Raw genomic sequence first — 26,965 nt, 5'->3', positions numbered from 1 at the left:
TGTTTTGTGCACTGTTGTATTCTCTACCTCAGCACAGTTTTTTGTAATTTGTCTCATATAAGATGTTTACTGCTATTGTGACCTCCAGGTCACACATTCGAATGTAACTTTTGATATTAACTTCACTGTCCACAAGTTTATAAATTTTACCATGTATCACTGCCCTTACACGTGAGAAGTAGTTGCAGGTAGACGTCCTCACATGGCAGCACCATTCGAGAAAGTGCCTGATGCTTTGTTCAATTATGCCCCCGGAGTCTTAGTGATCAAAGTCTTGTAGAATAGCTATAAATTGATTTCTAAAAATGGTGCCAGTGAGATGTGCTACCCAGATTTCCAAGTAACATGGCTTTTTTCACTTTTATTACAACCAAAAACACTGCAGTGGCCAGTTTGGTTGCTTATCAAATGTTTCTTTGCAATAAGACACCCGCACTTTCCTACGACTCAGTATCACAGTGACAAATGCAATCGCTGTCTGAACACAATATTTGCAGAACACAGTGGTTGTAAATCATTTAAACAGTGCACACATTCAAGTTTTGATTCAGTCCTCAAGTTGACTGAACATGATGTGCAAATCACGTTAGCAGTATGAAGTAAAACACATTCATCTGTTAAAAAGGCTTCACGAAAGTACATCCATTATTCCAAACACATTTGCTGGTCATATATACACAGTTCTATGCTTTTCATAGAAATGATAACATTTAACTTCGTGAATACTGAATAGTTGTATGAATGTCAACATGATAAATCATCCACATTGTAGAGATAGAACATACATGTGGTTTCTTGGGGTCTCACATGGCTTTTGGGTGGGTACTAGCAGGTATCCAGATCCTTTCAAAATAGGTTTTGCTCATTGACTCACTCGGCTGGGACTCACTCAATGTATTTTTGCACAGATGTTACACGTTTACTTCCTGACTGTGGACTTTTTTGCACACAGGTGTTACCATTGCTATATCTGAGCTCAGACTGAAAATTTTCAGTCGTGTTCGACATATTAAAGACTTGTGTATAAAAATTTGCAATTGTGGATACTACATACTCATTTGAAAAATGACTAGGTAGATTTTTACCACTGAGAATGGACTGTTGAGTGTTATCAGTAATTTTGTTTATGAAATGTATGGTGTGTAGGAAATTAGAAAAGTTTACAAAATCATTTTATGCATCTGTGTTAGGAATACTCTTATTTATGAGTACAAGTGCCATATTGAAAATTACAGAAAATTGTGCAAAATTAATTTATGACATAATCAATTAGTGAAGTATGTCATCTTCTGCATAAAAATTAGGTCAACAAAAGTATAATGGTAAAGGTCAGAATCTGACAATCACAGAAGCAAAATTGACAGTACAGAAATATAATGTTAATTATCTCATAAGTTAATTAGTTTCACAGAAATTGAAATAAGTCACTGGAAAGTTAAATTGAAATAAGTTACTGAAAAGTGTAATGCCATTTTTCTAATTAGCTGTATTACTGTCCATAAATATGTACTGTCTCACATGGAAATTGCCAAGTCGAACTGTGGTAAAAGGTTTTATTCATCATATCTTTTGTTTAATAGATTTTCCAGCAAATTAGATTTATCATAGGAATCAGTATGTTAAAAATAATGCTTTGAGTAATGAATGTAAGTGGGGAAAAGTTTAGTTAAAATTTTGAAATATTTGAGTGCCTTACACAAGTATACTACTTAGAAAGTGTATGGAAACTGAAAAACAAATCAAATAAAAAAAATTAATTATTAGTAGATTTGCAATAAGAGCAGATGGAAGATTCCGTCTTGCTCTCTTTCAGCTGCAATCAGTGTTGATGAACGTCAAGAAGTTGCATCATGCCACTTCCCATCCGTACATTTCGCTCGCCTGCTGCAGCTTGTACCAAAAATTTCTTCTTCTGCTACTCCAAACTGAATGTCCACTCTTTTCATGGGCCACCTGCCATATCACTAGTTTCCTTTCTTTTCATGAGTGTCCACCATATCTAGCAATTTTTGACAATACTGCTTCTGAATGGCTGAAACTTTCTTTCCATTTCATATGTGGCATTTCATAGTGACAACTTCCATACAAGTTTAGCCAAAATCACTAAGTTTGCCAGTCATGGTCTCATTACTGCTGGTTCCTCATTCACATAATATTCGGGGGCCAGATTTCCGGGAACTTCAGTTGTACATGGGGCATTTGTTCTTGAATATGTTGCCCTGACTGTAGCAAACTGAGTGACGCAGTCAGCAGTTCCTTGTATGGCTTAAGCAGCCCTGTGCATTGTGGCTGTGTGGCTATGTATGCCGTCCACCAACAGCAATCTCAACAGAGCAAAGACAAAGCAGAAATGGCAATGTCTCTTTGACTCAAGCTACCAAACGCATTTAGTATCATTACAAGATCTGTTATAACAATACTAATTGTAATAACAATGCTGAAGCAAACTTGCAATGTTGATAGATGATGGGAAACTATTTCAAGGAGAAAGATTTGCACCTAGAAGCTAAAAGACAATGGTAACACTAAATTGAAAAATGTTGAAACAATAGTGTTAATTGATATTGGAAAAGTCTTCTTAACAGATAAAATGCAAAAAAATTCAGTAGGTTGAATTAGAGGGAGGGGGAGGGGGAGGATGAGGGGGCGGAAGGGGGGGGGGGGATAGGAAGGAAGAAAGGAATCCTATTTCAAAGTCTGTACTAAAAGATAAGTTATGCTCCCAAACAGGTATGGTTGTGATCTTGCAAGTGTATTACATCCAGTGTTGTATGACTTAACAAAGTTGGAAGTAGATGAATTTCTGGAGCCTGGAATGTGTGTGTGTGTGTGTGTGTGTGTGTGTGTGTGTCACTGAAGATTTTGTTGTAATAATTGTGGAATCAAATGATGTGAGCAAAATTTAAGTATCTGTTGCATCTTCTGGCCTCAGGAGAAACGAGCAAGCCTTACACATTCAAATACCATAATAGTGAGTACACCAAATCAATATGGTTTGATGTTATTTAAAACTGATATTAAATGGAAAGCACTCTGTGCTCATTGCAGTATTGTGTTGCTCATAATTGCAAGTATATCTAAAGGGACCATCACACTAGACATTGTCACCATTTAATTACTTTAGGAAAGTAATCTTACTTAATGCAATTGCAAAAGTGAGATGTCATAAGTCAAAGTCCTAGAAAGCTATCTATAGTCTTAAATTTGTGCTTCTCTTTTAGGCAAAATTGTAAAGATGTTGGCTAAGCAGTCTACTTTCATTGGAAATTTAGCCAATGAGTTAGTTACTGATTCTCATCTTCCCTGTGCGAAATAAACTTCTGGGACTTGAACTACTTTTATAGGTGCTACAGTGTGATATACCTAATGAGCTCTGATTTAAGAAACATGAACACACTTCAGTTGGCTTTAAACTTTTAATGGGTTATTTAGATCAAACACACACAATTGTAGTGTGTCCATACTATTTAAGTGACATTAACCGTAAGTTTAATGCCATAGGCATTATTGTCAATGTACTGTGCCCCTAAACTGTTGTAACAGTTTATGCGAAACCTATGCTTAATCTGTAAATTATATTTACTTAGATATAAGAGACATAAAATTTTAATTTTTGATAGTATCAATACTGATGTGATGGTAAAAAGTTTCAAAAACTAGTCATCTGTTAGATCCTCTAAATTCAAACCTTTCTTTTGCCTTAACAATAAACTTACCAGGCAGATTGTGTGTCTGGATAATGTTACCTCAAGTATTTACAAAGAAATTGTGATTTTTAAATGTTGTTTAACCTTTGTGCTCTGACTATGATGGCATGTTCCTAAAATTGATTAGGTTTAAGGTAGGTCATCAACAACCAATAGAACCTGCGAACAACCAATAGAACCTGCAAAATGAGGCAGTTAAAACATTCCATTGCAACACATTTCACATAAAGATCATTGAGCGGGGTCCCACAGTCAGGTAGAATGGGCCACAGGGGCGATTCTAGAAGTTGGTCAAGGGGGTGGCTAATGATGGTGGGGTTGGGGGAATGGAATATCACTTAACAAAAGGAAAGTTGGGGTCCTCCACCGACAAACTGGTAAAATTTGGTGTTGCTTAAAGTAGTTTTTGGTAACTGTTTTGGAGCTCAGGGTAAAAACATGTCTACAGAATGTGTACACCCAGGAAAATAATACAATTTGACCCAGATGTCCAGCGATTTCAAAGTTTTTGTCTGGGGTCAGCAATTTAAGTGTTGGTAGGCATACCTGGCAGATTTAACTTTCTTGATTATTGTAAGTGGTACTCGTATGTTAATATACATCCACTGTATGTTAATAAATAATAAGATGCCCATTTTAAGTTTAATGTTATTTATTGGTTTAAATAGTAAGATATTTGCTGCTCTTATTCTTTTGTTAAAATATGTTTGAAATATGTTGCAACCCATATTGCTATATAATTATAAAAAAAAAAGGTTGAATCTGTTGAAGTGCTGTATACACTGATTTCTGAAGCCATTTTATCTAGTGTAATATGATACTCCATTTGGGTGGGGGTGGGGGGCCATAGACCCCCCTCCTCCCCCCCCTCCTCCCCCCCCCCCCCCCCCCTCTGCTACTGCCCCTGATGGGCCACTAAACAAAGTTTTCGATATTTGTTTCTTACGCTTACAACTGCCTTTACTGAATTTATTTATTTATTTATTATTCAGCTAATTCAATCTATACAAGATGTAGCCTCTTTAAGTTATTAAATACATTTTTAAGAGATGTTTCCATGCATCTCTGTCCTCTGCTGCCTTCTGCCAGTTGAAGCCCACAACCTTCCTGAGTTCCCTATCCCAGCGATCAGGTGGTCTCGCTGCTGGTCTTTATTTTCCTGTGGGATTCCACTCTAAAACTGATTTTGTCCATCTTCCATCCTTTGTTTGTGCAATATGTCCTGCCCATTGCCATTTTAGAGCCTTAACCCATTCTATAATATCTTTTACTCCTGTTATTGCTCAAATGGAAGGAAACATTCCACGTGGGAAAAATTATATATAAAAACAAAGATGAGGTGACTTACCGAACAAAAGCGCTGGCAGGTCGATAGACACACAAACATACACACAAAATTCAAGCTTTCGCAACAAACTGTTGCCTCATCAGGAAAGAGGGAAGGAGAGGGGAAGACGAAAGGAAGTGGGTTTTAAGGGAGAGGGTAAGGAGTCATTCCAATCCCGGGAGCGGAAAGACTTACCTTAGGGGGAAAAAAGGACAGGTATACACTCGCACACACGCACATATCCATCCACACATACAGACACAAGCAGACATATTTAAAGACAAAGAGTTTGGGCAGAGATGTCAGTCGAGGCAGAAGTGTAGAGGCAAAGAAGTTGTTGAAAGACAGGTGAGGTATGAGTGGCGGCAACTTGAAATTAGCGGAGATTGAGGCCTGGCGGATGACGAGAAGAGAGGATATACTGAAGGAACTTCCTCAAATCCTGCCCTGAAATGAGATCCATCCTTCATTAAATCCTCCCCACTCCGCCAAGAGTGTCTTTCCGCCGTCCACCTAACCTTCGTAACCTGTTAGTTCATCCCTATGAAATCCCCAAACCACCTTCCCTACCCTCTGGCTCCTATCCTTGTAACCGCCCCCGATGCAAAACCTGTCCCATGCACCCTCCCACCACCACCTACTCCAGTCCTGTAACCCGGAAGGTGTACACGATCAGAGGCAGAGCCACGTGTGAAAGCACCCACGTGATTTACCAACTGACCTGCCTACACTGTGATGCATTCTATGTGGGAATGACCAGCAACAAACTGTCCATTCGCATGAATGGACACAGGCAGACAGTGTTTGTTGGTAATGAGGATCACCCTGTGGCTAAACATGCCTTGGTGCACAGCCAGCACATCTTGGCACAGTGTTACACCGTCCGGGTTATCTGGATACTTCCCACCAACACCAACCTATCCGAACTCCGGAGATGGGAACTTGCCCTTCAGTATATCCTCTCTTCTCGTCATCCGCCAGGCCTCAATCTCCGCTAATTTCAAGTTGCCGCCACTCATACCTCACCTGTCTTTCAACAACTTCTTTGCCTCTACACTTCTGCCTCGACTGACATCTCTGCCCAAACTCTTTGTCTTTAAATATGTCTGCTTGTGTCTGTATGTGTGGATGGATATGTGCGTGTGTGCGAGTGTATACCTGTCCTTTTTTCCCCCTAAGGTAAGTCTTTCCGCTCCCGGGATTGGAATGACTCCTTACCCTCTCCCTTAAAACCCACTTCCTTTCGTCTTCCCCTCTCCTTCCCTCTTTCCTGATGAGGCAACAGTTTGTTGCGAAAGCTTGAATTTTGTGTGTATGTTTGTGTGTCTATCGACCTGCCAGCGCTTTTGTTCGGTAAGTCACCTCATCTCCCTCTCTCTCTCTCTCTCTCTCTATATATATATATATATATATATATATATATATATATATATATATATATATATCTAAAAACAAAGATGATGTGACTTACCAAATGAAAGTGCTGGCAGGTCGACAGACACACAAACAAACACAAACATACACACAAAATTCAAGCTTTCGCAACAAACTGTTGCCTCATCAGGAAAGAGGGAAGGAGAGGGGAAGACGAAAGGAAGTGGGTTTTAAAGGAGAGGGTAAGGAGTCATTCCAATCCCGGGAGCGGAAAGACTTACCTTAGGGGGAAAAAAGGACAGGTATACACTCGCACACACGCACATATCCATCCACACATACAGACACAAGCAGACATATGTCTGCTTGTGTCTGTATGTGTGGATGGATATGTGCGTGTGTGCGAGTGTATACCTGTCCTTTTTTCCCCCTAAGGTAAGTCTTTCCGCTCCCGGGATTGGAATGACTCCTTACCCTCTCCTTTAAAACCCACTTCCTTTCGTCTTCCCCTCTCCTTCCCTCTTTCCTGATGAGGCAACAGTTTGTTGCGAAAGCTTGAATTTTGTGTGTATGTTTGTGTTTGTTTGTGTGTCTGTCGACCTGCCAGCACTTTCATTTGGTAAGTCACATCATCTTTGTTTTTAGATATATATTTCCTACGTGGAATGTTTCCCTCTATTATAACTATATTATATATATATATATATATATATATAGACACACACACACACACACACACACACACAGACAGACAAACCTATTTCAGCCCGATGTTTTATACTCCTTGACCAATACAGTTATAGTTTTATTGAAATCTCCACTAAGTTGTATCATCATAATTTCTTCAGTTGTTTTCTTTAGTATTTTGATGAATATGTTCTGTACATTCTGCTTGCCAGCCTAATTTTATATGAAAGTTCTTCATTTTTAATCTCATATTATGCACTAAAGGCTGACCATAAGTTAATTAACCATAGATTACTAAACACCATAAAATTTACAATTGCAGTAGGGTATAAAACAGGATATTTGGTACATGATTTGGTATGTAACATACCATTGGAGATCTAATAAGTGCTATTAACTAATGCATAAAGCATAAACTGTAAAATATAACTTCGTTTGAATAAATTTGTAGTAGTAGTAGTAGTAGAATTTACAATGGTTTAGTATAGTAGCAGTCCCTCTTTAGTTTTAAACTATGTTAATTTACCCACATATTTTTTATATTGATAAACTAATGTTTGTTTTATGTGTATACATTCCCCTCCTGCCCCCCCCCCCCCCCTTTGTTAGTAATAACAACTATTGACTCTATTTTAAGTATTCTCACTGCAATGGCACTCTGTGCACATATGCTGTTTATATCTGTGGCACAATATCTGACATATTTTTCCTATAACTTATTCACCCACTGTCAAGGAGGGACACCTCTACAATAGCATTCTTATTTTTAATCCCTTTTTTGTTTCCTATAACATCACATCAAATTTTGTAAGCATGTGAATTTTAGTGAACTGCAAATTTTCTTGTACATACTGTTGTTCTCCTATTCCTTTCTCATGGTTCTTTGTATTATATGTTTATAATTGCTTGATAATTTTACATAGGCCAAAGCTGCAATAGCACAATAAAAAAATTATAGCCAAAACAGAAAATGGCATTGTTTAAAGAATTTATAGACTATGGATAGGGATTACAAGAAGTTATCATTTAAACATGCTGTGACAAAACAGAAGTGTATCTGACTTGTACACACCTTACTTGAATCGTGTAATCTTTCTACTCCAAATATGTTATCACATATCCTGCACTGATAGTCACCAGAGACATGGAAACAAAGATTTAAAAAAGGCCTGTAGAGAATGGATCATTTCTGTAATGAAGTAAGTCAGCTACCATATTTCTCAGTCCAGTAAGACAAAACTACACACCGGAGGAGTGCCTGAATCCACAACTTTGCCTTTCGCCGCTGGTTATGCCCTTACTGATTGAGCTATCCAAGCATGGCTCAGGACTTATCCTCACAGCTTCACTTCCTCTAGTAACTCTGTCCTACCTTATAATTTCACAGAAGTTCTCCTGCATACCTCATGTGGCTAGCACTAAAGGAAGGAAGGATATTTCCCACAAAGTCCCAGTCTGACATGTTGTTCTGATATACCAGAAAGTTTCAAAAACTGTGCATGCTATGCAGCAGAGTGAAAGACTAATTCTGAAATATAAAGCAGCTTAGAAAACAGTTCAGGAATGAAAAGAAGTAACTGCAGATAATTTAACTGTTTGCTAAGCAGAGGTGGCCCACGACTATTACAACCAGAAGTTTACATGCAACATCAGATTCATGTGTGCATATGAAAATCATTATCAAGTTCATGCAAAACATATATCATTTTATTAAAAAATATAAGTACAAGTGAAATGAATTTGCCTACAACAATATTGGCATGCCAAGTCTCTTCCTATGCCTTCCTTTGAAGCAAATTAATCAATACCAATGTTTTCACTGAAATTAAAGTAAGCTTTGAATTATGTTCTTTTCTATTGAGAGCATTGCTAATGCACTCAAGATGGTCTTAATTGTTGTGCATTTTAAAAATATCTCGATCTCAGCAGTAGTCAAAGGGATTGTTCAGACAGTTGGCAAATGTCTGCAGGTTTATCATTGTTTTCAGTTCGTTTTGCAAATGTCATTCATGATTAGATGGGCTTGTCATCCATAGGTACCATATTTATCTGAGTATGAGATGACTTTTTTTTTTTTTTTTTTTTTTTAAAGAGGCTATGTGAGAAAAATTTATTTTTGAACATATTCTCACTAGTTAAAATTGCCTAAAAAGTCAACATTACCCTACTCTAAACTTACCATTTATTGACTGTCTATGATCTGATAATTCGAGGAGGAACAAAACAAACAAAAACATTGTTTACATTAATTTTTATCTTCATTATCATTTTTGTTTAGCCTGTCGTGTGTGGTACCATTATTTTTAATATTCATCCTGACAGGGCAGCTGTGAAATTTGTATCTTCGTTGTCACAGATATTTGGTTGTTTCTTCTGAATACATTGTGATTTCTTTTTTGCCAGACACATAGTATATCTTGCTTCTGTAGTGACGTGAGAATATTTCAATGTCTTTAGCTACAAAAACATATCCTCTGCCCACCATTCTCTCATTGGCTGTGTAGAACAGCAGCTGACACACCCTCTATTGTTCTCATCATACCTGAAAGTGAGCATCAACAACAGTGCTGATGGAAACATGTAAGTATGCCACTGCTCCAATCTAGATTTTTACCATCTCCTTCAGAAATGTATGCTATTATGGAGTATTTGTCCAGTTTTAAAGTCAGTTTGATTCCAAGTACATATGGATTCAGGCAAACTGCAGTTTAAAAATATTCATAAAAAGCCAAAGTACGCAATATTGATTTCCAGATGATATTTGTTGCCCAGTCACCACTCCCCTCCCCACCTCCATGATAGTTTTCAGCCAAGCTAGTGTCACTGTTGCACCTCCAGGCCTTCTGTAATGTTGAGCAACAGTGAAACACAGGTGGCAGTGTCTTTTAGGGTGAAGGTAATATGTAACAACAGTAACTAATACATAAATAAGAGATCATAATCACGATTCAGTCCAATTCTCGAACTTTCGCTTGTTCTGTTATCTAGTGAAGTTTATTGGACTATCTCCAAAATGGGTCTTGCCACTGTATTTTATTCTTGTGATAATGACTGCAGTCAGTATAGTCTAATTTGCTTCATTTGTTACACTTTTAATTCTGGATTGATTTTCTTTCTCGTTTCATTTGAATGTCACCATCTTGTTGTAAGGCTGATTAAAAAATGATAACATTTATCCCCAGAGTTCTAATATGTGAACAGCAACAAAATTTCTCATTTGCAACTCACTTTGTGAGTCATTTGTTTCTCATAACCAAATAAAATATTTATTTGGGTTCAGAATCAAGTAATGGATTTTGAGGGCAAGTTTTTTGCCTTTGAGTGTTACCTTTACGTAAAAATGTGTGTGTACAGTATCCATACCTGTAAGAAATTTTTATTGCAAACCTGTTTAAATACAACAAAAGTTTGGAAGTTGATAGAATTTAATGCTATTTCCTCTTGTTTTTCACAAAATTGTTAATTTTATATGCAGGGAATTGGATTGTCATAGTAGGTGGTTCATAATTTATTACATGTCTGTTGCACTAGCAACGCAAATCAAATGTCATGTGATTGTTCGAGCAAGATTGATACTAGCGAGTGCTTTGGCATATCGGGAAATCTTGAGTGTATTCGAATGAAAGTATTGTATGCTAAACCCTAACCTTTGGAACTCCTCAAAATAGATTTGAATGAAACCTCAATAGCCCAAGCTTGAACTGTAAGTGTAAGATGACCCCTGTGTTAATCTATCAAACACTGTAAACACGTTGACCTCAGCAGCAATAGTTTAATCTGCAAATGTAAAATGATTCCATGTTTTTTGAATGACAAATTTGGGAAAAACCTCATCTTATAATCATTTTATATAAAAACAAAGATGAGGTGACTTACCGAACGAAAGCGCTGGCAGGTCGATAGGCACACAAACAAACACAAACATACACACAAAATTCAAGCTTTCGCAACAAACTGTTGCCTCATCAGGAAAGGGGGAAGGAGAGGGGAAGACGAAAGGAAGTGGGTTTTAAGGGAGAGGGTAAGGAGTCATTCCAATCCCGGGAGCGGAAAGACTTACCTTAGGGGGAAAAAAGGACAGGTATACACTTGCACACACGCACATATCCATCCACACATACAGACACAAGCAGACATTTCCCCCTAAGGTAAGTCTTTCCGCTCCCGGGATTGGAATGACTCCTTACCCTCTCCCTTAAAACCCACTTCCTTTCGTCTTCCCCTCTCCTTCCCTCTTTCCTGATGAGGCAACAGTTTGTTGCGAAAGCTTGAATTTTGTGTGTATGTTTGTGTTTGTTTGTGTGTCTATCGACCTGCCAGCGCTTTCGTTCGGTAAGTCACCTCATCTTTGTTTTTATATAAAATTTTTCCCACGTGGAATGTTTCCTTCTATTATATTGATATCATCTTATAATCAGGTAAATTTTGCAGAAACCATGACATGATCTCAAAGTCGACGTATTTTAAGAGAAGACCAAGTAAACTAAAAACTTGGAAACATCCAGACTGGAAAAAAAGGAGAATGGCAACTGGACCATGTCTGCATGGATAAGAATTACCACAAGGAAATTTACAATGTGAAAGTACTGAGAGGGACAGATACCGGATCAGATCATTACATGATAAAAATTAAAATTAAATTAACCCCATTAGTAAAGAAAAAATCCCACCAGAAGAAGAAGAGAACCTATGACCCTCATAAACTGATACAAAATGAGGATTATGAAGCACAAACCAGGGATATAAAAATAACAGATGATCTGGAAGAAATAATTCCCAAATTGAAACAAATAGCTGAACAAGTTGCCCCTATAAATCCAAGGAAAAAACACCAGTGGTGGAACGATGAATGTGATGAAGCAGTGTTGGATCGACACCAAGCCTGGTTAAGGCATCAAAATGAAAAAAAACAGAAAAATCATATTTGGAACTCACAAAACAAAGGAAGACAACACAAAAAATAATAAGGAGAGTTAAACGTCAGTACCTAAAAGATATACTTCTAATGATAGAAACAAATAGTGAAAAACAAACTCAAGAGACTATTACAAAATATTTGGCAGACAGTTACAAAGATATGATCCTCCAACATTAATGTTAAAAGATAAAGGTAATAACCTAGCCCATAGCAATAGTAAAAATACAGAAATTCTGGCAGAAACATTTAACAAGTTACTAAATTGTGAAGATCCCCCAGAACTTCTTCAGATAAACACAGAAACCCCAATTAAAACACCAGCAGAAAATATAAATCCACCTACAATTAATGAGGTCTACAGAGCTTTGAAAGGACTCAAAAACTACAAAGCAAGTGGAGAAGATCAAACGTTTGCTGAACTTTGGAAATATGCAGCAGAACCAGTAAAGATAGCATTACACCAATGCATAGTAAAAATCTGGAATGAAGAGAAATTATCAGAAAGTTGGACTACTGCTATAATACATCCATTACATAAGAAAGGAGAAAAATCAAATCCAGACAACTATAGAGGAATTTCCCTTTTGGACTGCACGTATAAGATCATGTCAAGAATACTATACAACCGCCGTAAAGATCAACTAGAACTGGAACTGGGAGAATATCAAGGAGGATTTAGATCCTGGAGAAGCTGCCCAGAACAGATAATCACCTTGAAGTTAGTTATGGATGTCTACAAAAGAAGGCAAAAACAACTAGTCATAACCTTTGTAGATTTCAAAAAGGCATATGATTGCATCCATAGATCTTCAATGATGAAAATATTAAGGAATTTTGGACTTCATCCTAAATTAATAAAAATGATACAGTTAACCTTAACAAACACCAAATCCAAAGTAAAATTTAGAGGAGAAATATCTGAACCATTTACGATTAAAACAGGGTTGAGACAGGGAGATTGTTTATCACCATTGCTATTCAATTGTGCTCTTGAATATGTAATGAGAGAATGGTACAAAGAAAATCCTATGAATATTAAAATTGGAACTAAGAAAGATAAAATAAACCTAAATTGCTTGGGATTTGCTGATGACCTAGCATTACTAGCTAATAATATTCAGGAAGCCACAAAACAAATAACAAGCTTACAAAATATAGCACAAAAATTAGGACTCCAGATATCATTTGAAAAGACTGAAATAATGGTAACGGATCCACTTGTAATAGATCACATCACAGTGAACAATAGGGAAATTAAAATAGTGAAACAATTTAAATACCTGGGTGAAATTATAACACATAAATTGGACGAGAAACCTGCATGGCGAGCAAGAACTAATAAAATGATAAAAGCTCAAAAACTAACATGGTCTACGTACAATAAAAAATGTCTATCAGTTAAAACAAAATTAAAACATTACAAGACGGTGGTTCAACCAGAGGTTACATACGGAAGTGAAACTCTTTTTAAAGTCACCCAGAAAAACAGAATTGACAAAATTTTAAAAGTAGAGAGAAGAATTGCTAGAACATGCATAAATAAGAAATATCAAAAAGCTGGGCAATGGCGGATAGTTCCAAATGAAGTGGTATACAGAGAACTGGAGCCCATCACTGATACTATACGAAAGAAAAGGATCTCTTTTTGTGGTCACATTCTGAGGACACCAGAACCAGATTATCAAGGAAAATTATTGAGAAACTCTGGAATTTGAAACAACAAGGAGGATGGCTTAAGGAAATAAGAGAGGATATGGAAGAACTGGAAATAACTCTGGATGATTTGCAGAACAAAAACGCCAAATTTAAAGAAGTTGAGGGACACAGAAATAAGATTTAAACCAAAAATTGACAAACGACATACAATGAAAAGGGTATTTACAGATAAGGAACGACGAAAAGCATCGGAACGAATGAAGAGATACTGGGCCACTCGGAAGGGGAAAATACCAAAGAAGAGGACCAGAAATGATTGACTGAAGTGGTCCAATGAGGCCGTAAAAGCAGAAGAAGAAGAAGAAGAAGAAGAATCAGGTAAATACAGTAACTCATTCCATTTTTAAACATTCCTTCTCTAAAATTGATCTGTTTCTGTTAGGGGGTGTGTGAGGATATGGTGCAGGAAATCTGTTTGTGGACTAGGTTTGCAGGTATTTCCTGTCTTTGGATGCCTTTATGAGACCTTTAGCATGTTGAACAGCATATCTGCATTGATGAGAATTTGCTTGCCCAGTATGCTGAAGGTATCACAAAGACATTCACAGACAGGCCCAACCCCCACCTCCGAAACTAGTCCACTAACAGATTTCCCGCACTATATTGTGACACAAACCTAGCCCTCCACCCACCCCCAAAGACCAACTGTGAAGGAGTGCCCCCTCGTCATTCCTAAAGTGGTATTTTGCCACCCACTCAACCTACGCAAAATCCTTGTCTATCCCCATATCACATCCACTCCCAGCCCTTGCAACATGGCTCATATTCCTGTTGAAGACCTAGGTACAAGTCTGCCCAATTAACTCACTCAGCACATCCTATTCTAATCCTATCCCATCAGGGGCAGGACCACCTGTGAAAGCAGCCATGTCATATACCAACTCTGCTGCAATTTCTACAAAGCAATTTATGCAGGTGTGACCATTAACCAATTGTGCACTCAAATGAATGGCCACTGCCAAACTGGCGAAGAACAGAGTTGGCCATGCAGTTGCAGAACACACTGCTGACTGCAACATGCTCGATTTCAGTGGATGCTTCACAACTTGTGCCATCTTGATTCTTTCCTCCAGCACCAACTTTCCTGAACTATGTAGATGGGAGTTTTTTTCACCACACGTCCTCCACTCCTGTAATCCTCCTGGCCTCAATCTTCACTAACCCATTGACCCACACTCTCTACCCAACGGTCTCCCCTTCCTCGTGTCCTGTCACTCCCTCCCAATGTATACCTCCACATCATTGTCATTGTGTGCTGCACGAACTCACTAGCCACAGTGCCCGTGTATTGCACCCCTGCATTCGTATGCTGTGCATCTGCAGCCTCTCCCTCTAGCATTCCTATTATGCGCAGCTTCTTTCTCCCTGCAAGCCACCAGCTATGACTTGCCAACCCATCCTCCTGTTTCCCACCTCTTTCTTCCTTTACCTACTCCATCCAACACAATCCTTCATACTATTCCAAGTCCACCTGCTGAACTACAATCCCAGCATTGTTTGTTCATATGGCACAATGTATCCACTGTGGGGTGTGTGTTTTTGGGGGGGGGGGGGGGGGGTCATGTGCATGCCCTCTAGCTTGTTACAGAATTTGTCCAAAAACTGACAGGTTTTCATTGTTTTCTGTCTACATTCCAACACATCTACTATTCTGAGAGTTGACAGCGGGGGGCGGGGGGGGGGGGGGGGGGGGTAGGAGAGCAATTAAGGGAAAGGACTATGCAAGTGTGTTGAGGGGATAGAACGCGTATTTGAGGCTGGAGTGGAAGTGGGGAAGGGGGGGGGGGGGTAGGAGAGCAATTAAGGGAAAGGACTATGCAAGTGTGTTGAGGGGGATAGAACGCGTATTTGAGGCTGGAGTGGAAGTGGGGAATCCATCAAGGGTGGGAAAGAAGAGGAAAGGATTATGTGGGAGGATAAAATATGTGTATGAGACTGGAGTGTGTTGCGTTTCCTCGTGCACTTCGATTTTATATATAATTTATGTTGCATATCACTGTAAGTGAACTACATGTTGATTATTGTTATGCCACAAAAGTTAAAATGCAGTTCTCGCTACTGGTTTCAGTGGTTGAAAATTTTAACTTTGTGGGGATACGCCCAACACTAAAAGATTTCCTGCTGTGAATGTATGATCTTTAATTTGCAAGGTTAAGTTCTCATAATTCTGATCTGACTTGTTAAAAATGGAACACTGTATCATTATTGTAACTGATTACGAACTTAAACATGTCTTTCTCTGTCGTCTCTGAAATGCACTGCAAATTAACTCTTATTATATGCACAGAAGTTACAGTATGCAGTGTTTGCCAAACATAAAAGCTGCAATGGATTTTTTAATATTTCAGCATTATTGATGGCCACAGCTAACACAAGAGCATGAAACTAAAAATGAAAATTGATTTTAATATTATTAGCCATACTACCAGATTTCAACACAGCAGTCTTTGCTATCACATAAGTAAAGTTTTAAAACTCTGATTTACGTAAATTATTTACGTCACTGATGTTTACTAGCAGATCCCCGGGGGCTCCGGGAAGCTGAAAGAAATAATTTTAATGTACCATGACCTGCCCGCTTAGTTGCGGGAAAACTGTTTTCATTCAATTGTTGTTGTTGTTGTTGTTGTTGTTGTTGTTGTGGTCTTCAGTCCTGAGACTGGTTTGATGCAGCTCTCCATGCTACTCTATCCTGTGCAAGCTTCTTCATCTCCCAGTACCGACTGCAACCTACATCCTTCTGAATCTACTTAGTGTATTCATCTCTTGGTCTCCCTCTACGATTTTTACCCTCCACGCTGCCCTCAAATACTAAATTGGCGATCCCTTGATGCCTCGGAACATGTCCTACCAACTGATCCCTTCTTCTAGTCAAGTTGTACCACAAGCTCCTTTTCTCCCCAATTCTATTCAATACCTCCTCATTAGTTATGTGATCTACCCATCTAATCTTCAGCATTCTTCTGTAGCACCACATTTCGAAAGCTTCTATTCTCTTCTTGTCCAAACTATTTATCGTCTGTGTTTCACTTTCATACATGACTACACTCCATACAAATACTTTCAGAAACGACTTCCTGACACTTAAACCTATACTCGATGTTAACAAATTTTCTTCTTCAGAAACGCTTCCCTCGGCATTGCCAGTCTACATTTTATATCCTCTCTACTTCGACCATCATCAGTTATTTTGCTCCCCAAATAGCAAAACTCCTTTACTACTTTAAGTGTCTCATTTCCTAATCTAATTCTCTCAGCATCACCCAGCTTAATTTGACTACATTCCATTATCCTTGTTTTGCTTTTGTTGATGTTCATCTTATACCCTCCTTTCAAGACACCCATTCCATTCAACTGGTCTTCCAAGTCTTTTGCTGTCTCTGACAGAATTACAATGTCATCGGCAAATTATATTGAATTATCGCTTGAATTTGCCATGGGAGCGGCTCCCGCAATTGTGGCGCAGCACTGTGTCATGGAAAATTCTAAATTCACTGAAAATGGCTAAAAATATGGAATGAAATTCTGGGCAAGCTAGCTACAAATTATTACAAGAATTTTTAAGACTTTGTCTATTCAAAATCAACATAAAATTCAAAGTACACACCTTTTTTTATACGTCAATATCCAATGGCGTCTTTGTCAATAAAAGAACAAAATAAAGCTAACTAAGCGTTAGTGTCCCAAGCTCTTACAACATTCATGGCTACAAGAAGACAGGGATAGTAATGTCCAAACCTCCACTATTTATAAGCGATTTACTGTACTAGTGTATATCTTCGTTATATTTTTAATTATCATTGTCTGCTTCGGTTTCCACACTTGCCGACCACAGACGTTATTTGCAAAATTGGCATACATAATATTACAGAAGCATAAAAATGAAAAATAATTATTTCATTTTTTACAGAATCCACTTATTCAGTAACTATTCATACAGAAATGAAATATAATAACACAGATAATTTTTTTTCCATATATATTACACTGATTTTACAAATGTCTTGGTCAAAAGTGGTGGCAGGGAAAGGGAGAGGAGAAAAGCAGAAAAGGTGAATGGACTATGCAGGTGTGCTGGGGATATTGAAGGTGTGTGTGAGACTGGATTGGGGGCAGAGAATTGGATAGAGGCAGGTGGAGGACAAGGACTAGTGAAGATTGGTAGGAGGAATTGTGATGGCACAGCCTGTGAAGCAGTCATTGAAGATAAGCACACCATGTTGAGCTAAATGCTCAGGAACTGGATGAACCAGTTGTAGAGGGCATGATGAGAGATAATCAATACCCTAACAAATTCAGTTGTTCCTGTTCTGGGTGGTATTTAGTCATTAAGGAAGCACTCATTTATGCCCTGTCATTGAGTGTGTGAGATATGGTGGGTGTGATGGGTGAATGAGGACATAAGGCATGAGAGATCTGTTTCTGGACAAGAGGGGGAACACATTTTCAGGCAATGAAGGCCTAAGTGAGACCCTTGGTAAATTTGGAGAGGAACGGCTTATCATTGCATATTGTATAATTGGGGGTGGTTAGGCTGTATAGAAGAGACTTCACACTGTGAACTGATGAAAACTGTCAAAATGGAGGGATTTTTGATGGTTGGTTGGTTTGATGTGGAGAGAGGTTCCATATGTCCTCCCACTTCCACCTTCTCCAGTTCTGTCAGAAGCATTTCCTACCCTATCAAAGTGTAGTCTTCCAACTTAACTGCAACTACGGCATGGTTCTATGTGAATTAGAGCACTAGCAAGCTGTCTCTCCACATGAATAGCCATTGCCAAAATGTGGCAGAGGGGCAGCTCAACCACTCAGTTGTTGAGCATGCAGCACACCCAATGTGTTTAACCTGTCCAATTGCTTCACAGCCCATACTCTCAGAATTCTTCCCACCAACACCAGCCTTTCTGAAATAGACAGTCTGGTACACTTCCTGCAGCATATCCTTCATATCTATAAGCCCCCTGGCCTCACCCTTCATTAGTCACTCTCCCCCATCTGCTTCTATCCCTTTACTTGCCCCACTCCAACCTCACACGTGGTTATATCTTCCCATTGCACCTGCATAGTCCGAACCGTCCTTTAGCCTGTGGTGTTCCCCGTCTGGGCACAGGTTACTGATGCTGCACCAAACAGCCCACTATCCTGTCTCCACAATCCCGTCCCAGCACACTTAGACAGGCAGCACTATAGGATCTTCCCCCACTCTTGGCCTGCTATCCCATTGCCTTTCCACCCCATCCCACTCTACGTCTCTTCCACACAGATCACTATTCAGCTCAGTTACACTGTGGTGTCCGGAGACGAAGTTTGTTCTCTCTCTCTCTCTCTCTCTCTCTCTCTCTGTGTGTGTGTGTGTGTGTGTGTGTGTGTGTGTGTGTGTGTGTGTGTGTGTGTGTGTGTGGTTAGTAGCAATTTATCTTAATTATATTTACAGTAAAAAATTTGGGCTGAAAAAATAACAACAATATGCATTTGACAGACTGCTACTCACAACATAGGGGAGGCACTGAGTGGCAGAGAAGCACACTTGTAATATGCATGTACCTGCCTGCTGTTCAGTGCCTCCTCTGTGTGGCGAGAAGCAATCTATGGTAACTCAAGTCCTCTGGTTCTGTCCTCATAGTGTGGTACAGTAAGAATTCTGTCAGACAAGTGTGCTATTAACTAACTTTATAAGAATATGGTAGTGCCTAAGAAATTGTCATGCAAACAGAAACATGCCATCTCCTGTTTCTTTCAATGTTTGTTAGATTCTTATTTTTGGCAGTCCAGATTGGTTCTGTGATCAACTTAATTCTTGAAATCCCAAGAATATACATACTCAAAAAGTGACACAATAATTAAACTGGTCACTGCAAAAAGGAGGTAAGACAAAAAATGTAACTTTTGAGATAATGAAAGAAAATGTATTTTCTCTTCCAGTAATTAATTAATATTTACAATATTTTTTTCCAGACTTTAGTTTAGTGTTCAAGAAGCTTAACTGTACTTGTTTGAAGCCTGACATATCAAACATATTTCCAAAATATTCTTTAATCAAACCTTGACTTATCCCCTTTACACAGTGAAGTGCTGAATATGCAAGAAGAATGTACTGAAATATCCATTTTTCAATAAGTACATGCTGTGGAAGAAAAACAGATTGTCTTAATTAGCCTCTAAAAACAGAATGGTATTATTGACAATACTGAATGTGTGTAATATATTTTGGGAATGGAAGCCATTTGCTGTGATCGAACACTGGAGCGGCCCTGAATGAGCTGTCGCTGTGAAGGCCTTTAAAAAACAGTGACAGTGTTGCTGCTGCTAGATAGGAATACCATTGTAACTTCAACCTTAGATGGAATGATGCTATACTATCAGCACATGCAGTCAGGTTATGGGTAAAAAAACTTTGAAGCAACAGCTAGGTCGATAAAATTGCTGTTGCTATGGCAGACAATGCTGTGCACAATTTCTGATCGTCAGGCAGTGTGTATGCTGTGTTGTCACAAGAGTTGGACATCCCATGTCCACTGTACGGTAGGTGTTTTGAGGCATTCTCAAATGGTATGCTTTGCTCTCCACTTTCTCGCAAGGATTGATGTTGACGAGGGCTGTCCATGGACCGTCCTGTGGACAGGCGAAGCTCATCTTTCTCTGAAGGGTGAGGTGAACACACAGAATTGCTGAGCTTCACCTTCAGTCACTGTGGATGAAGTTCCTCTGTATCGTGAACGTGTCATTGTATGGTGCAACTTCATGGCTACGTTCATCATTGGCCCAGTCTTTCTTGAATATGTTGGCACTCAAAGACCAAAGATGGGCAGTGTGACTGGCCAGTGTTATTGCTGTATGCTTCGCCAGCATGTCATACCCGCCCTACACAAGAGACATACATCTAACATCAACAGTTTTCATGCAAGATGGGCCCCACACAAATTGCTTGCAAAGTTCACCCCCTACTCCGAAATACATTTGGAAACAATCGAATTATCAACTGATTGTTTCCAAATGTTTGTCCGGCAAGATCACCTGATCTCACACCCATTTTTGGTTGTGGGACTACCTGAAGGACAGGCTTTACCAGGGGAACATTCACACATGTGCTGATCTGAAGCGCAGCATATAAAGATAGGTAGCCAGCATACCTATGGACATGCTTTATTCTGCTGTGCAGGATGCAATTCTGTGCTTTCGAACCCTTCTGGACCTAATGGGTGCCATCTTGAGCCCCTTTTGTAGCAGTAATTGTACTGGTATGTAATGGTATGATGTACCGTAGCACCACATTAAAAATGTTTCGGTTGAATTGGTTGTGCATTATTTCTGTTCCCCATGCCCTTGACAATAATGCTACCAAGTTTGGTCCTCATACAGTAATTACTTTCCGACTTATAATGATTAAATTGTATGCAAATATCATTTCTGCATGCAGTTGGGGTGACAAAAACGTACTCTTAACCTATAAAAAAAGTGATAACAGTTTTTTAGATATATCATTTGGGATTTCCTCCATGACTATCTATGTAAACTGCTTACTGTGGTGAATAAATATTGTTTCACTGAGTGTTCCTGCTTGTTAAGCTGTACCTTCATCCTGCCTTTGCTTATGATTAGCATTCCCAAGTAAATCGCCATGTATTACAAAAAAGGGAGATTGTGGAACGAAGACAAAGAATTGCTGGGGGGAAACGGAAGAGAAAGCAAAAACATATTGTTCCACACCACTTTTCCGTGACAGTAATACTTCAAGAGCTTGATAGCTGAAGCATTATTTTATTTTGTATCTGCTCTTTCTTGTATTGTAAGTTCAACAAGTGCTCCCATGTTATTACATTTCTACAGTTCTTGGCAATTTGAGTTCTATTATTCTGCAACATTATTACAGTCATAAAGTTAATCACAGTTAGAGTTCTGTTATTTGTCATAATGCCTTATATCCATCATTTACTGTATTTAGTAGAAACAGACATGTAATTTCCACATAAAGTTGTGTGATTAGAGAAACCCTTGTTTTAAGTGAGAATTTGCAATATTGACCAACATTTATGAATATTGAAACACCAGGAAGAAAGCATGTGACATATGAGGCATATGCAATTATAATGATAATCAAGATTAAAGATCTCCAGCTTCATGCAACCCCAGTATGTTGCAGCAGGAGCCTGTAAACACCTTTGCATTAAACCAAAGAGAGTCTGGATATATTTCTGAGAGATTTCTCTCCATGCTCTTCGTATGAGAGTCCACAAAGCATGAACAGTGGCTGTTAGAGGATTGTGGTGAATAAGTTGATGATCAACCACATCTGAGGCTTGTTTAATGGGTGACATATGAGATGAATGTGTAGGCCATTCTAGCATTGTATATCTGTTATTGTTGTGTGAAGAAGGTGTGCACAGTGCTTACCTCGTGTTGCCGAATAGTGTCCTGCTTAAAACTGCCTGAAGGAAAAATTTTCTCCCAGTCTCTGAAACCTGTTTGATGTAGCAACTGCTGTGTCTCCAGAGTATTGTCTTGTTTGTGTCTTCGGTTGATTGATGACATAGGAGATGGATTCAGATGTATCCATTGGAGCCTATTATGTCACTCAGCTATATGTACTGACAAATGAGGATCACAAGGATAACATGTGACATGCATACATCCGTTGCTGTAAGACATGTTGAAGAGCATCCCTTGAAAACTGTATGTTTTGGTACTCAAAATGCCAGCATCATTGTTCACATCCTCTTCAAACTCTGATATGTTTATGGTTTCTGAAGAGTGATAGCTAATGCAATGACATGTGTGCAGCTAGGCCAGCCTGTAGCAGCTGATGTACTTTTAATGCAGATATATGTAAACATTTCCAGTGTTCTAATGTTTAACCATCTATGTCGATAATGCTGTATAGTCTGTTGATGGTTTGTAAATGAGTTAGTAAAGTGCACGTCATTTATGACGGCGGCCGAGTTTAGATTCGTTCTGCACATCTGACGTCACAAAACACAGTCAGCCAATGAATAGAGAACGACGTTGCCAGAGCTCGAGTGCAGTGCAGAGTACGGACGAGTGTCTTCAGTTTTAGAAACGTTCAGTCATAAATAAAGTAATTGAACAAAAGCAATGTCTTGATAGCAGACTTTCTATAAAAGAAAGTTTGGAAAAAGCATTCTTTACACCAATTGCTTCATATTCTATTAATTAATTAAACCAAACAAGCAATAAGCCTCCTAATTCAGGCGATAGCAAGGAAATTCATTCTCACTAACCGCTTTTTCGCAATAAAGAACAGCAGTAATTGTTTATTTCCTATTGTACTTCGACGACATGTAATTCATAGCCATACCAACAGTGTTTGTTGGTATTTTGCGTGATTCTTTAAAGTCCTCCAGGAATTCTGTTGAATGACGAGCTGCATTAACGTAACAGTTAAGGTGTTTGGCTGCTAAGCAAGACGTTCTGAGTGCAAACTTTGTTCGGTGCTTAATATTTTCTTTATTTAAAAACAATATTGAAGTGTCTTACTTCATGAATTTTATTCGTTTGAATGTAATTTTTTGATATTTCTAATGGCAACTAAAATCGATCATATGGAAAGTATGCACTATGGACTTTTACCTCTGCAAACTCTTCAAAATTTCGAGCAATGGTTTACTACATTTAATGCTGCACAATAACTGCGTTGAACATCGAAACAAAATTAAGTCATTTCTGGGGGGAAGGTATCAGTCAAGAAGGTGTGTAAAAATAAAATTTTTGGGCCAAATAGTTTTTGTGAAATCGAATGATAAGTGTGCAAAGCAGTTGGAACACCATGTGTCTGCACATGCGAGCAGTGCAGTGATGACAAAATCGCGCACAGTGCGGAATGCGGGGAGCTCGTCTCTGTAGCAGCAAAAGGGTTAATGCGGCCGTGGTGGCTTTACTTCATAAACTGCGCGCTCCCCCCTAAACGTAAGTTTGCGAACTATACTATACTGTACTGTACTATGGCGCTGCGCTTCTCTTGGCGCGTGCAACTGGCAACGCAGCAATCTCCCGCGTCTGGGCGGCCATGCGCCAGCCGCCAAGATAAAAGAATTGAACTATAGTCATCCCTAATTGAAGTCACATTGGGTGGTCCAGCATTGTTTTATCTGTTTGTTATGACCCTCTTCTATCTATTGGTTCCACAAATGCATCACTGCTGTAGTTTATTCCATGTGAGCTCATTCACAAGTCAGTATTGTGCCCCTGCATTTCAACTTAATTCCACATTTCTACCTCTATAGTAAGCTCGTCATTGGCTGAATGTGGGTTAACACTAATTTTTCCAGTCATACAAGAGATCACTGCTAGGCCTATGTGTGATCACCTGTCTGCCATCACAATTATTTATTGCTGGTACACCGCTGTATGGACATCTGAGTGTGGATATTGATGCCATTATTTCTAGATGTTGAACATTTACGAATATTAGGGTGTCATTTATGAAAATTTTGTCCTGCATTGCAACATACTTTGTACTAGAATAGATGTTGTGTTTCTTTCACATTTCTCTATCATTGATTTAAGAAAGTTATGTGGACTTAATATTTTAAGTTAAGATTCTCATTTAAGACTTCAGTTTCACTTCAGACTTAGGTAATAATGAATCTGTATGTACTGCACTTATGTTAGTGTTGTTACTAATATTCTTCATGCAGTTTCATCACAGGGATCCTGGTCTTGTGGGTCTCTTGGCATCAGATGCTGTTCCAGATGATCATGTTGTTTATTTTGGTATCATTTCGGATGGCATCCACACTCACCCTGCTGCTCTGAGAATAGCGCATCGAACTCATCCTAAAGGTTATAAAGCCAGAGCTTGGTTATCCATATAACAAATTTCTGATTCTCTCTTGTAAGTTTTGTACTCCCAATGTTAATACAGAGAGTACTCATTTTCCATAAATTATATTTTATAACACTAGCTACCAAGTTATATCTATACAAAATGTTTGTCTTCTGTTGTTCATAATGTCACTAAGAAGACTATTTTCTGGGGCAGGTTTGGTGCTGGTTACTGATGCAATTTCTGCACTGGGCCTAGAAGAGGGAATGCATCAGCTTGGTCAACTTTCTGTAGAGGTAAAAGCTGGTTGTGCATATATTGCTGGCACTGATACTCTTTGCGGTAGCATAGCAACTATGAGTGAGTGTGTCAAATTCTTCAAAGAAGCTACATGTAAGTGAAATATGTATAACACATAATAAATTTGGGAAATTTAATTGGCATGCAGAAGAGAAGCAGCACTACTCATATAGAGGTTCAGTTGGATATAAGAAATCACATAGTGACAGGACATCTCAATATTAGTGCAAAAACTTTCCAAAGGTCTGAACATGACTGTCAAATGTTCTTTGTGAATTGCATTTTTGTTTCGATCACATACTTCCTGTAATGTACAAGACTTGTTTTTGGAACTAATAAAATAAAAGCATTCCATTTCTACTGCTTTGCAGACTTATTAGACAAGAGGACAAATGCTCTTCAATCATTACATCTAGCAGTGTGAAGAACTGCAACACTCTCCGTGAACTCCATCCTGTGTCTCCAGAGTATTGTCTTGTTGGTGTCTTCATTTGATTGATGACATGAAGAATCAATAAGAAAAGTTTGCCATTTCCTTTAAAAACCTGTATTGTCATGACTGTCGTGGAAGTAATGTTACTCTCTGCACAAACTTCATATATATATATATAAAAAGATGCTGTGACTTACCAAACGAGAAAGCGCTGGTAGATAGACACAATAAAACACACACACACACACACACACACACACACACACACACACACACACACACACACAAATTTCCAGCTTTCGCAACCCAAGGTTGCTTCAACAGGAAAGAGGGAAGGACGAAAGGATGTGGGTTTAAGGGAGAGGGTAAGGAGTCATTCCAATCCCGGGAGTGGAAAGACGTACCTTAGGGGGGAAAAAAGGACAGGTATACACGCGCGCGCGCCCACACACACACCCATCCATCCACACATATACAGACACAGGCAGACATATGTAAAGGCAAAGAGGTTGGGCAGAGATGTTAGTCGCGGTGGAAGTACAGAGGCAAAGATGTTGTTGAATGACAAGTGATGTACGAGGGGCGGCAACTTGAAGTTAGCGGAGGTTGAGGCCTGGTGGGTAACGGGAAGAGAGAATATATTGAAGGGCAAGTTTCCGTCTCGGGAGTTCTGATAGATTGGTGTCAGTGGGAAGTATCCAGATAACCCGGACGGTGTAACACTGTGCCAAGATGTGCTGGCTGTGCACCAAGACATGTTTAGCCACAGGGTGATCATCATTACCAACAAACACTGTCTGCCTGTGTCCGTTCATGCGAATGGACAGTTTGTTGCTGGTCATTCCCACATAGAAGGCTTCACAGTGTAGGCGTGTCAGTTGGTAAATCACGTGGGTGCTTTCACATGTGGCTCTGCCTTTGATCGTGTACACCTTCCGGGTTACAGGACTGGAGTGGGTGGTGGTGGGAGGGTGCATGGGACAGGTTTTACACTGGGGGCAGTTACAAGGGTAGGAGCCAGAGGGTAGGGAAGGTGATTTGGGGATTTCATAGGGATGAACCAAGAGGTTACGAAGGTTAGGTGGATGGCAGAAAGACACTCTTGGTGGAGTGGGGAGGATTTCATGAAGGATGGATTTCATTTCAGGGCAGGATTTGAGGAAGTCGTAGCCCTGCTGGAGAGTCACATTCAGAGTCTGATCCAGTCCCGGAAAGTGTCCTGTCACAAGTGGGGCACTTTTGGGGTTCTTCTGTGGGAGGTTCTGGGTTTGAGGGGATGAGGAAGTGGCTCTGGTTATTTGCTTCTGTACAAGGTCGGGAGGGTAGTTGTGGGATGTGAAAGCTGTTTTCAGGTTATTGGTGTAATGGTTCAGGGATTCAGGATTGGAGCAGATTCGTTTGCCACGAAGACCAAAGCTGTAGGGAAGGGACCGTTTGATATGGAATGGGTGGCAGCTGTCATAATGGAGTACTGTTGCTTGTTGGTGGGTTTGATGTGGACGGATGTGTGAAGCTGGCCATTGGACAGATGGAGGTCAATGTCGAGGAAAGTGGGATGGGATTTGGAGTAGGACCAGGTGAATCTGATGGAACCAAAGGAGTTGAGGTCGGAGAGGAAATTCTGGAGTTCTTCTTCACTGTGAGTCCAGATCATGAAGATGTCATCAATAAATCTGTACCAAACTTTGGGTTGGCAGGCCTGGGTAACCAAGAAGGCTTCCTC

At 39.3% G+C, this 26,965-nt stretch overlaps 1 protein-coding gene across 1 annotated transcript in view; it reads left to right on the top strand.

Annotated features, from left to right (window-relative positions):
• Nucleotides 1-26,965, top strand: part of LOC124805093 (N-acetylglucosamine-6-phosphate deacetylase) — a 101,692-nt gene that overhangs the window by 57,207 nt on the left and 17,520 nt on the right. The window contains exons 6-7 of the mRNA XM_047265531.1: nt 24,382-24,526; nt 24,726-24,902. Coding sequence (XP_047121487.1) covers nt 24,382-24,526; nt 24,726-24,902 — 322 coding nt within the window. The remainder of the gene's footprint in view (nt 1-24,381; nt 24,527-24,725; nt 24,903-26,965) is intronic.

The sequence above is a fragment of the Schistocerca piceifrons genome, chromosome 7 (genome assembly GCF_021461385.2).
Source record: "Schistocerca piceifrons isolate TAMUIC-IGC-003096 chromosome 7, iqSchPice1.1, whole genome shotgun sequence".
Classification (NCBI taxonomy): Eukaryota; Metazoa; Arthropoda; class Insecta; order Orthoptera; family Acrididae; genus Schistocerca; species Schistocerca piceifrons.
Note: the sequence above shows the minus strand (reverse complement) of the source record. Positions and strands in the feature narration are given on the sequence as shown.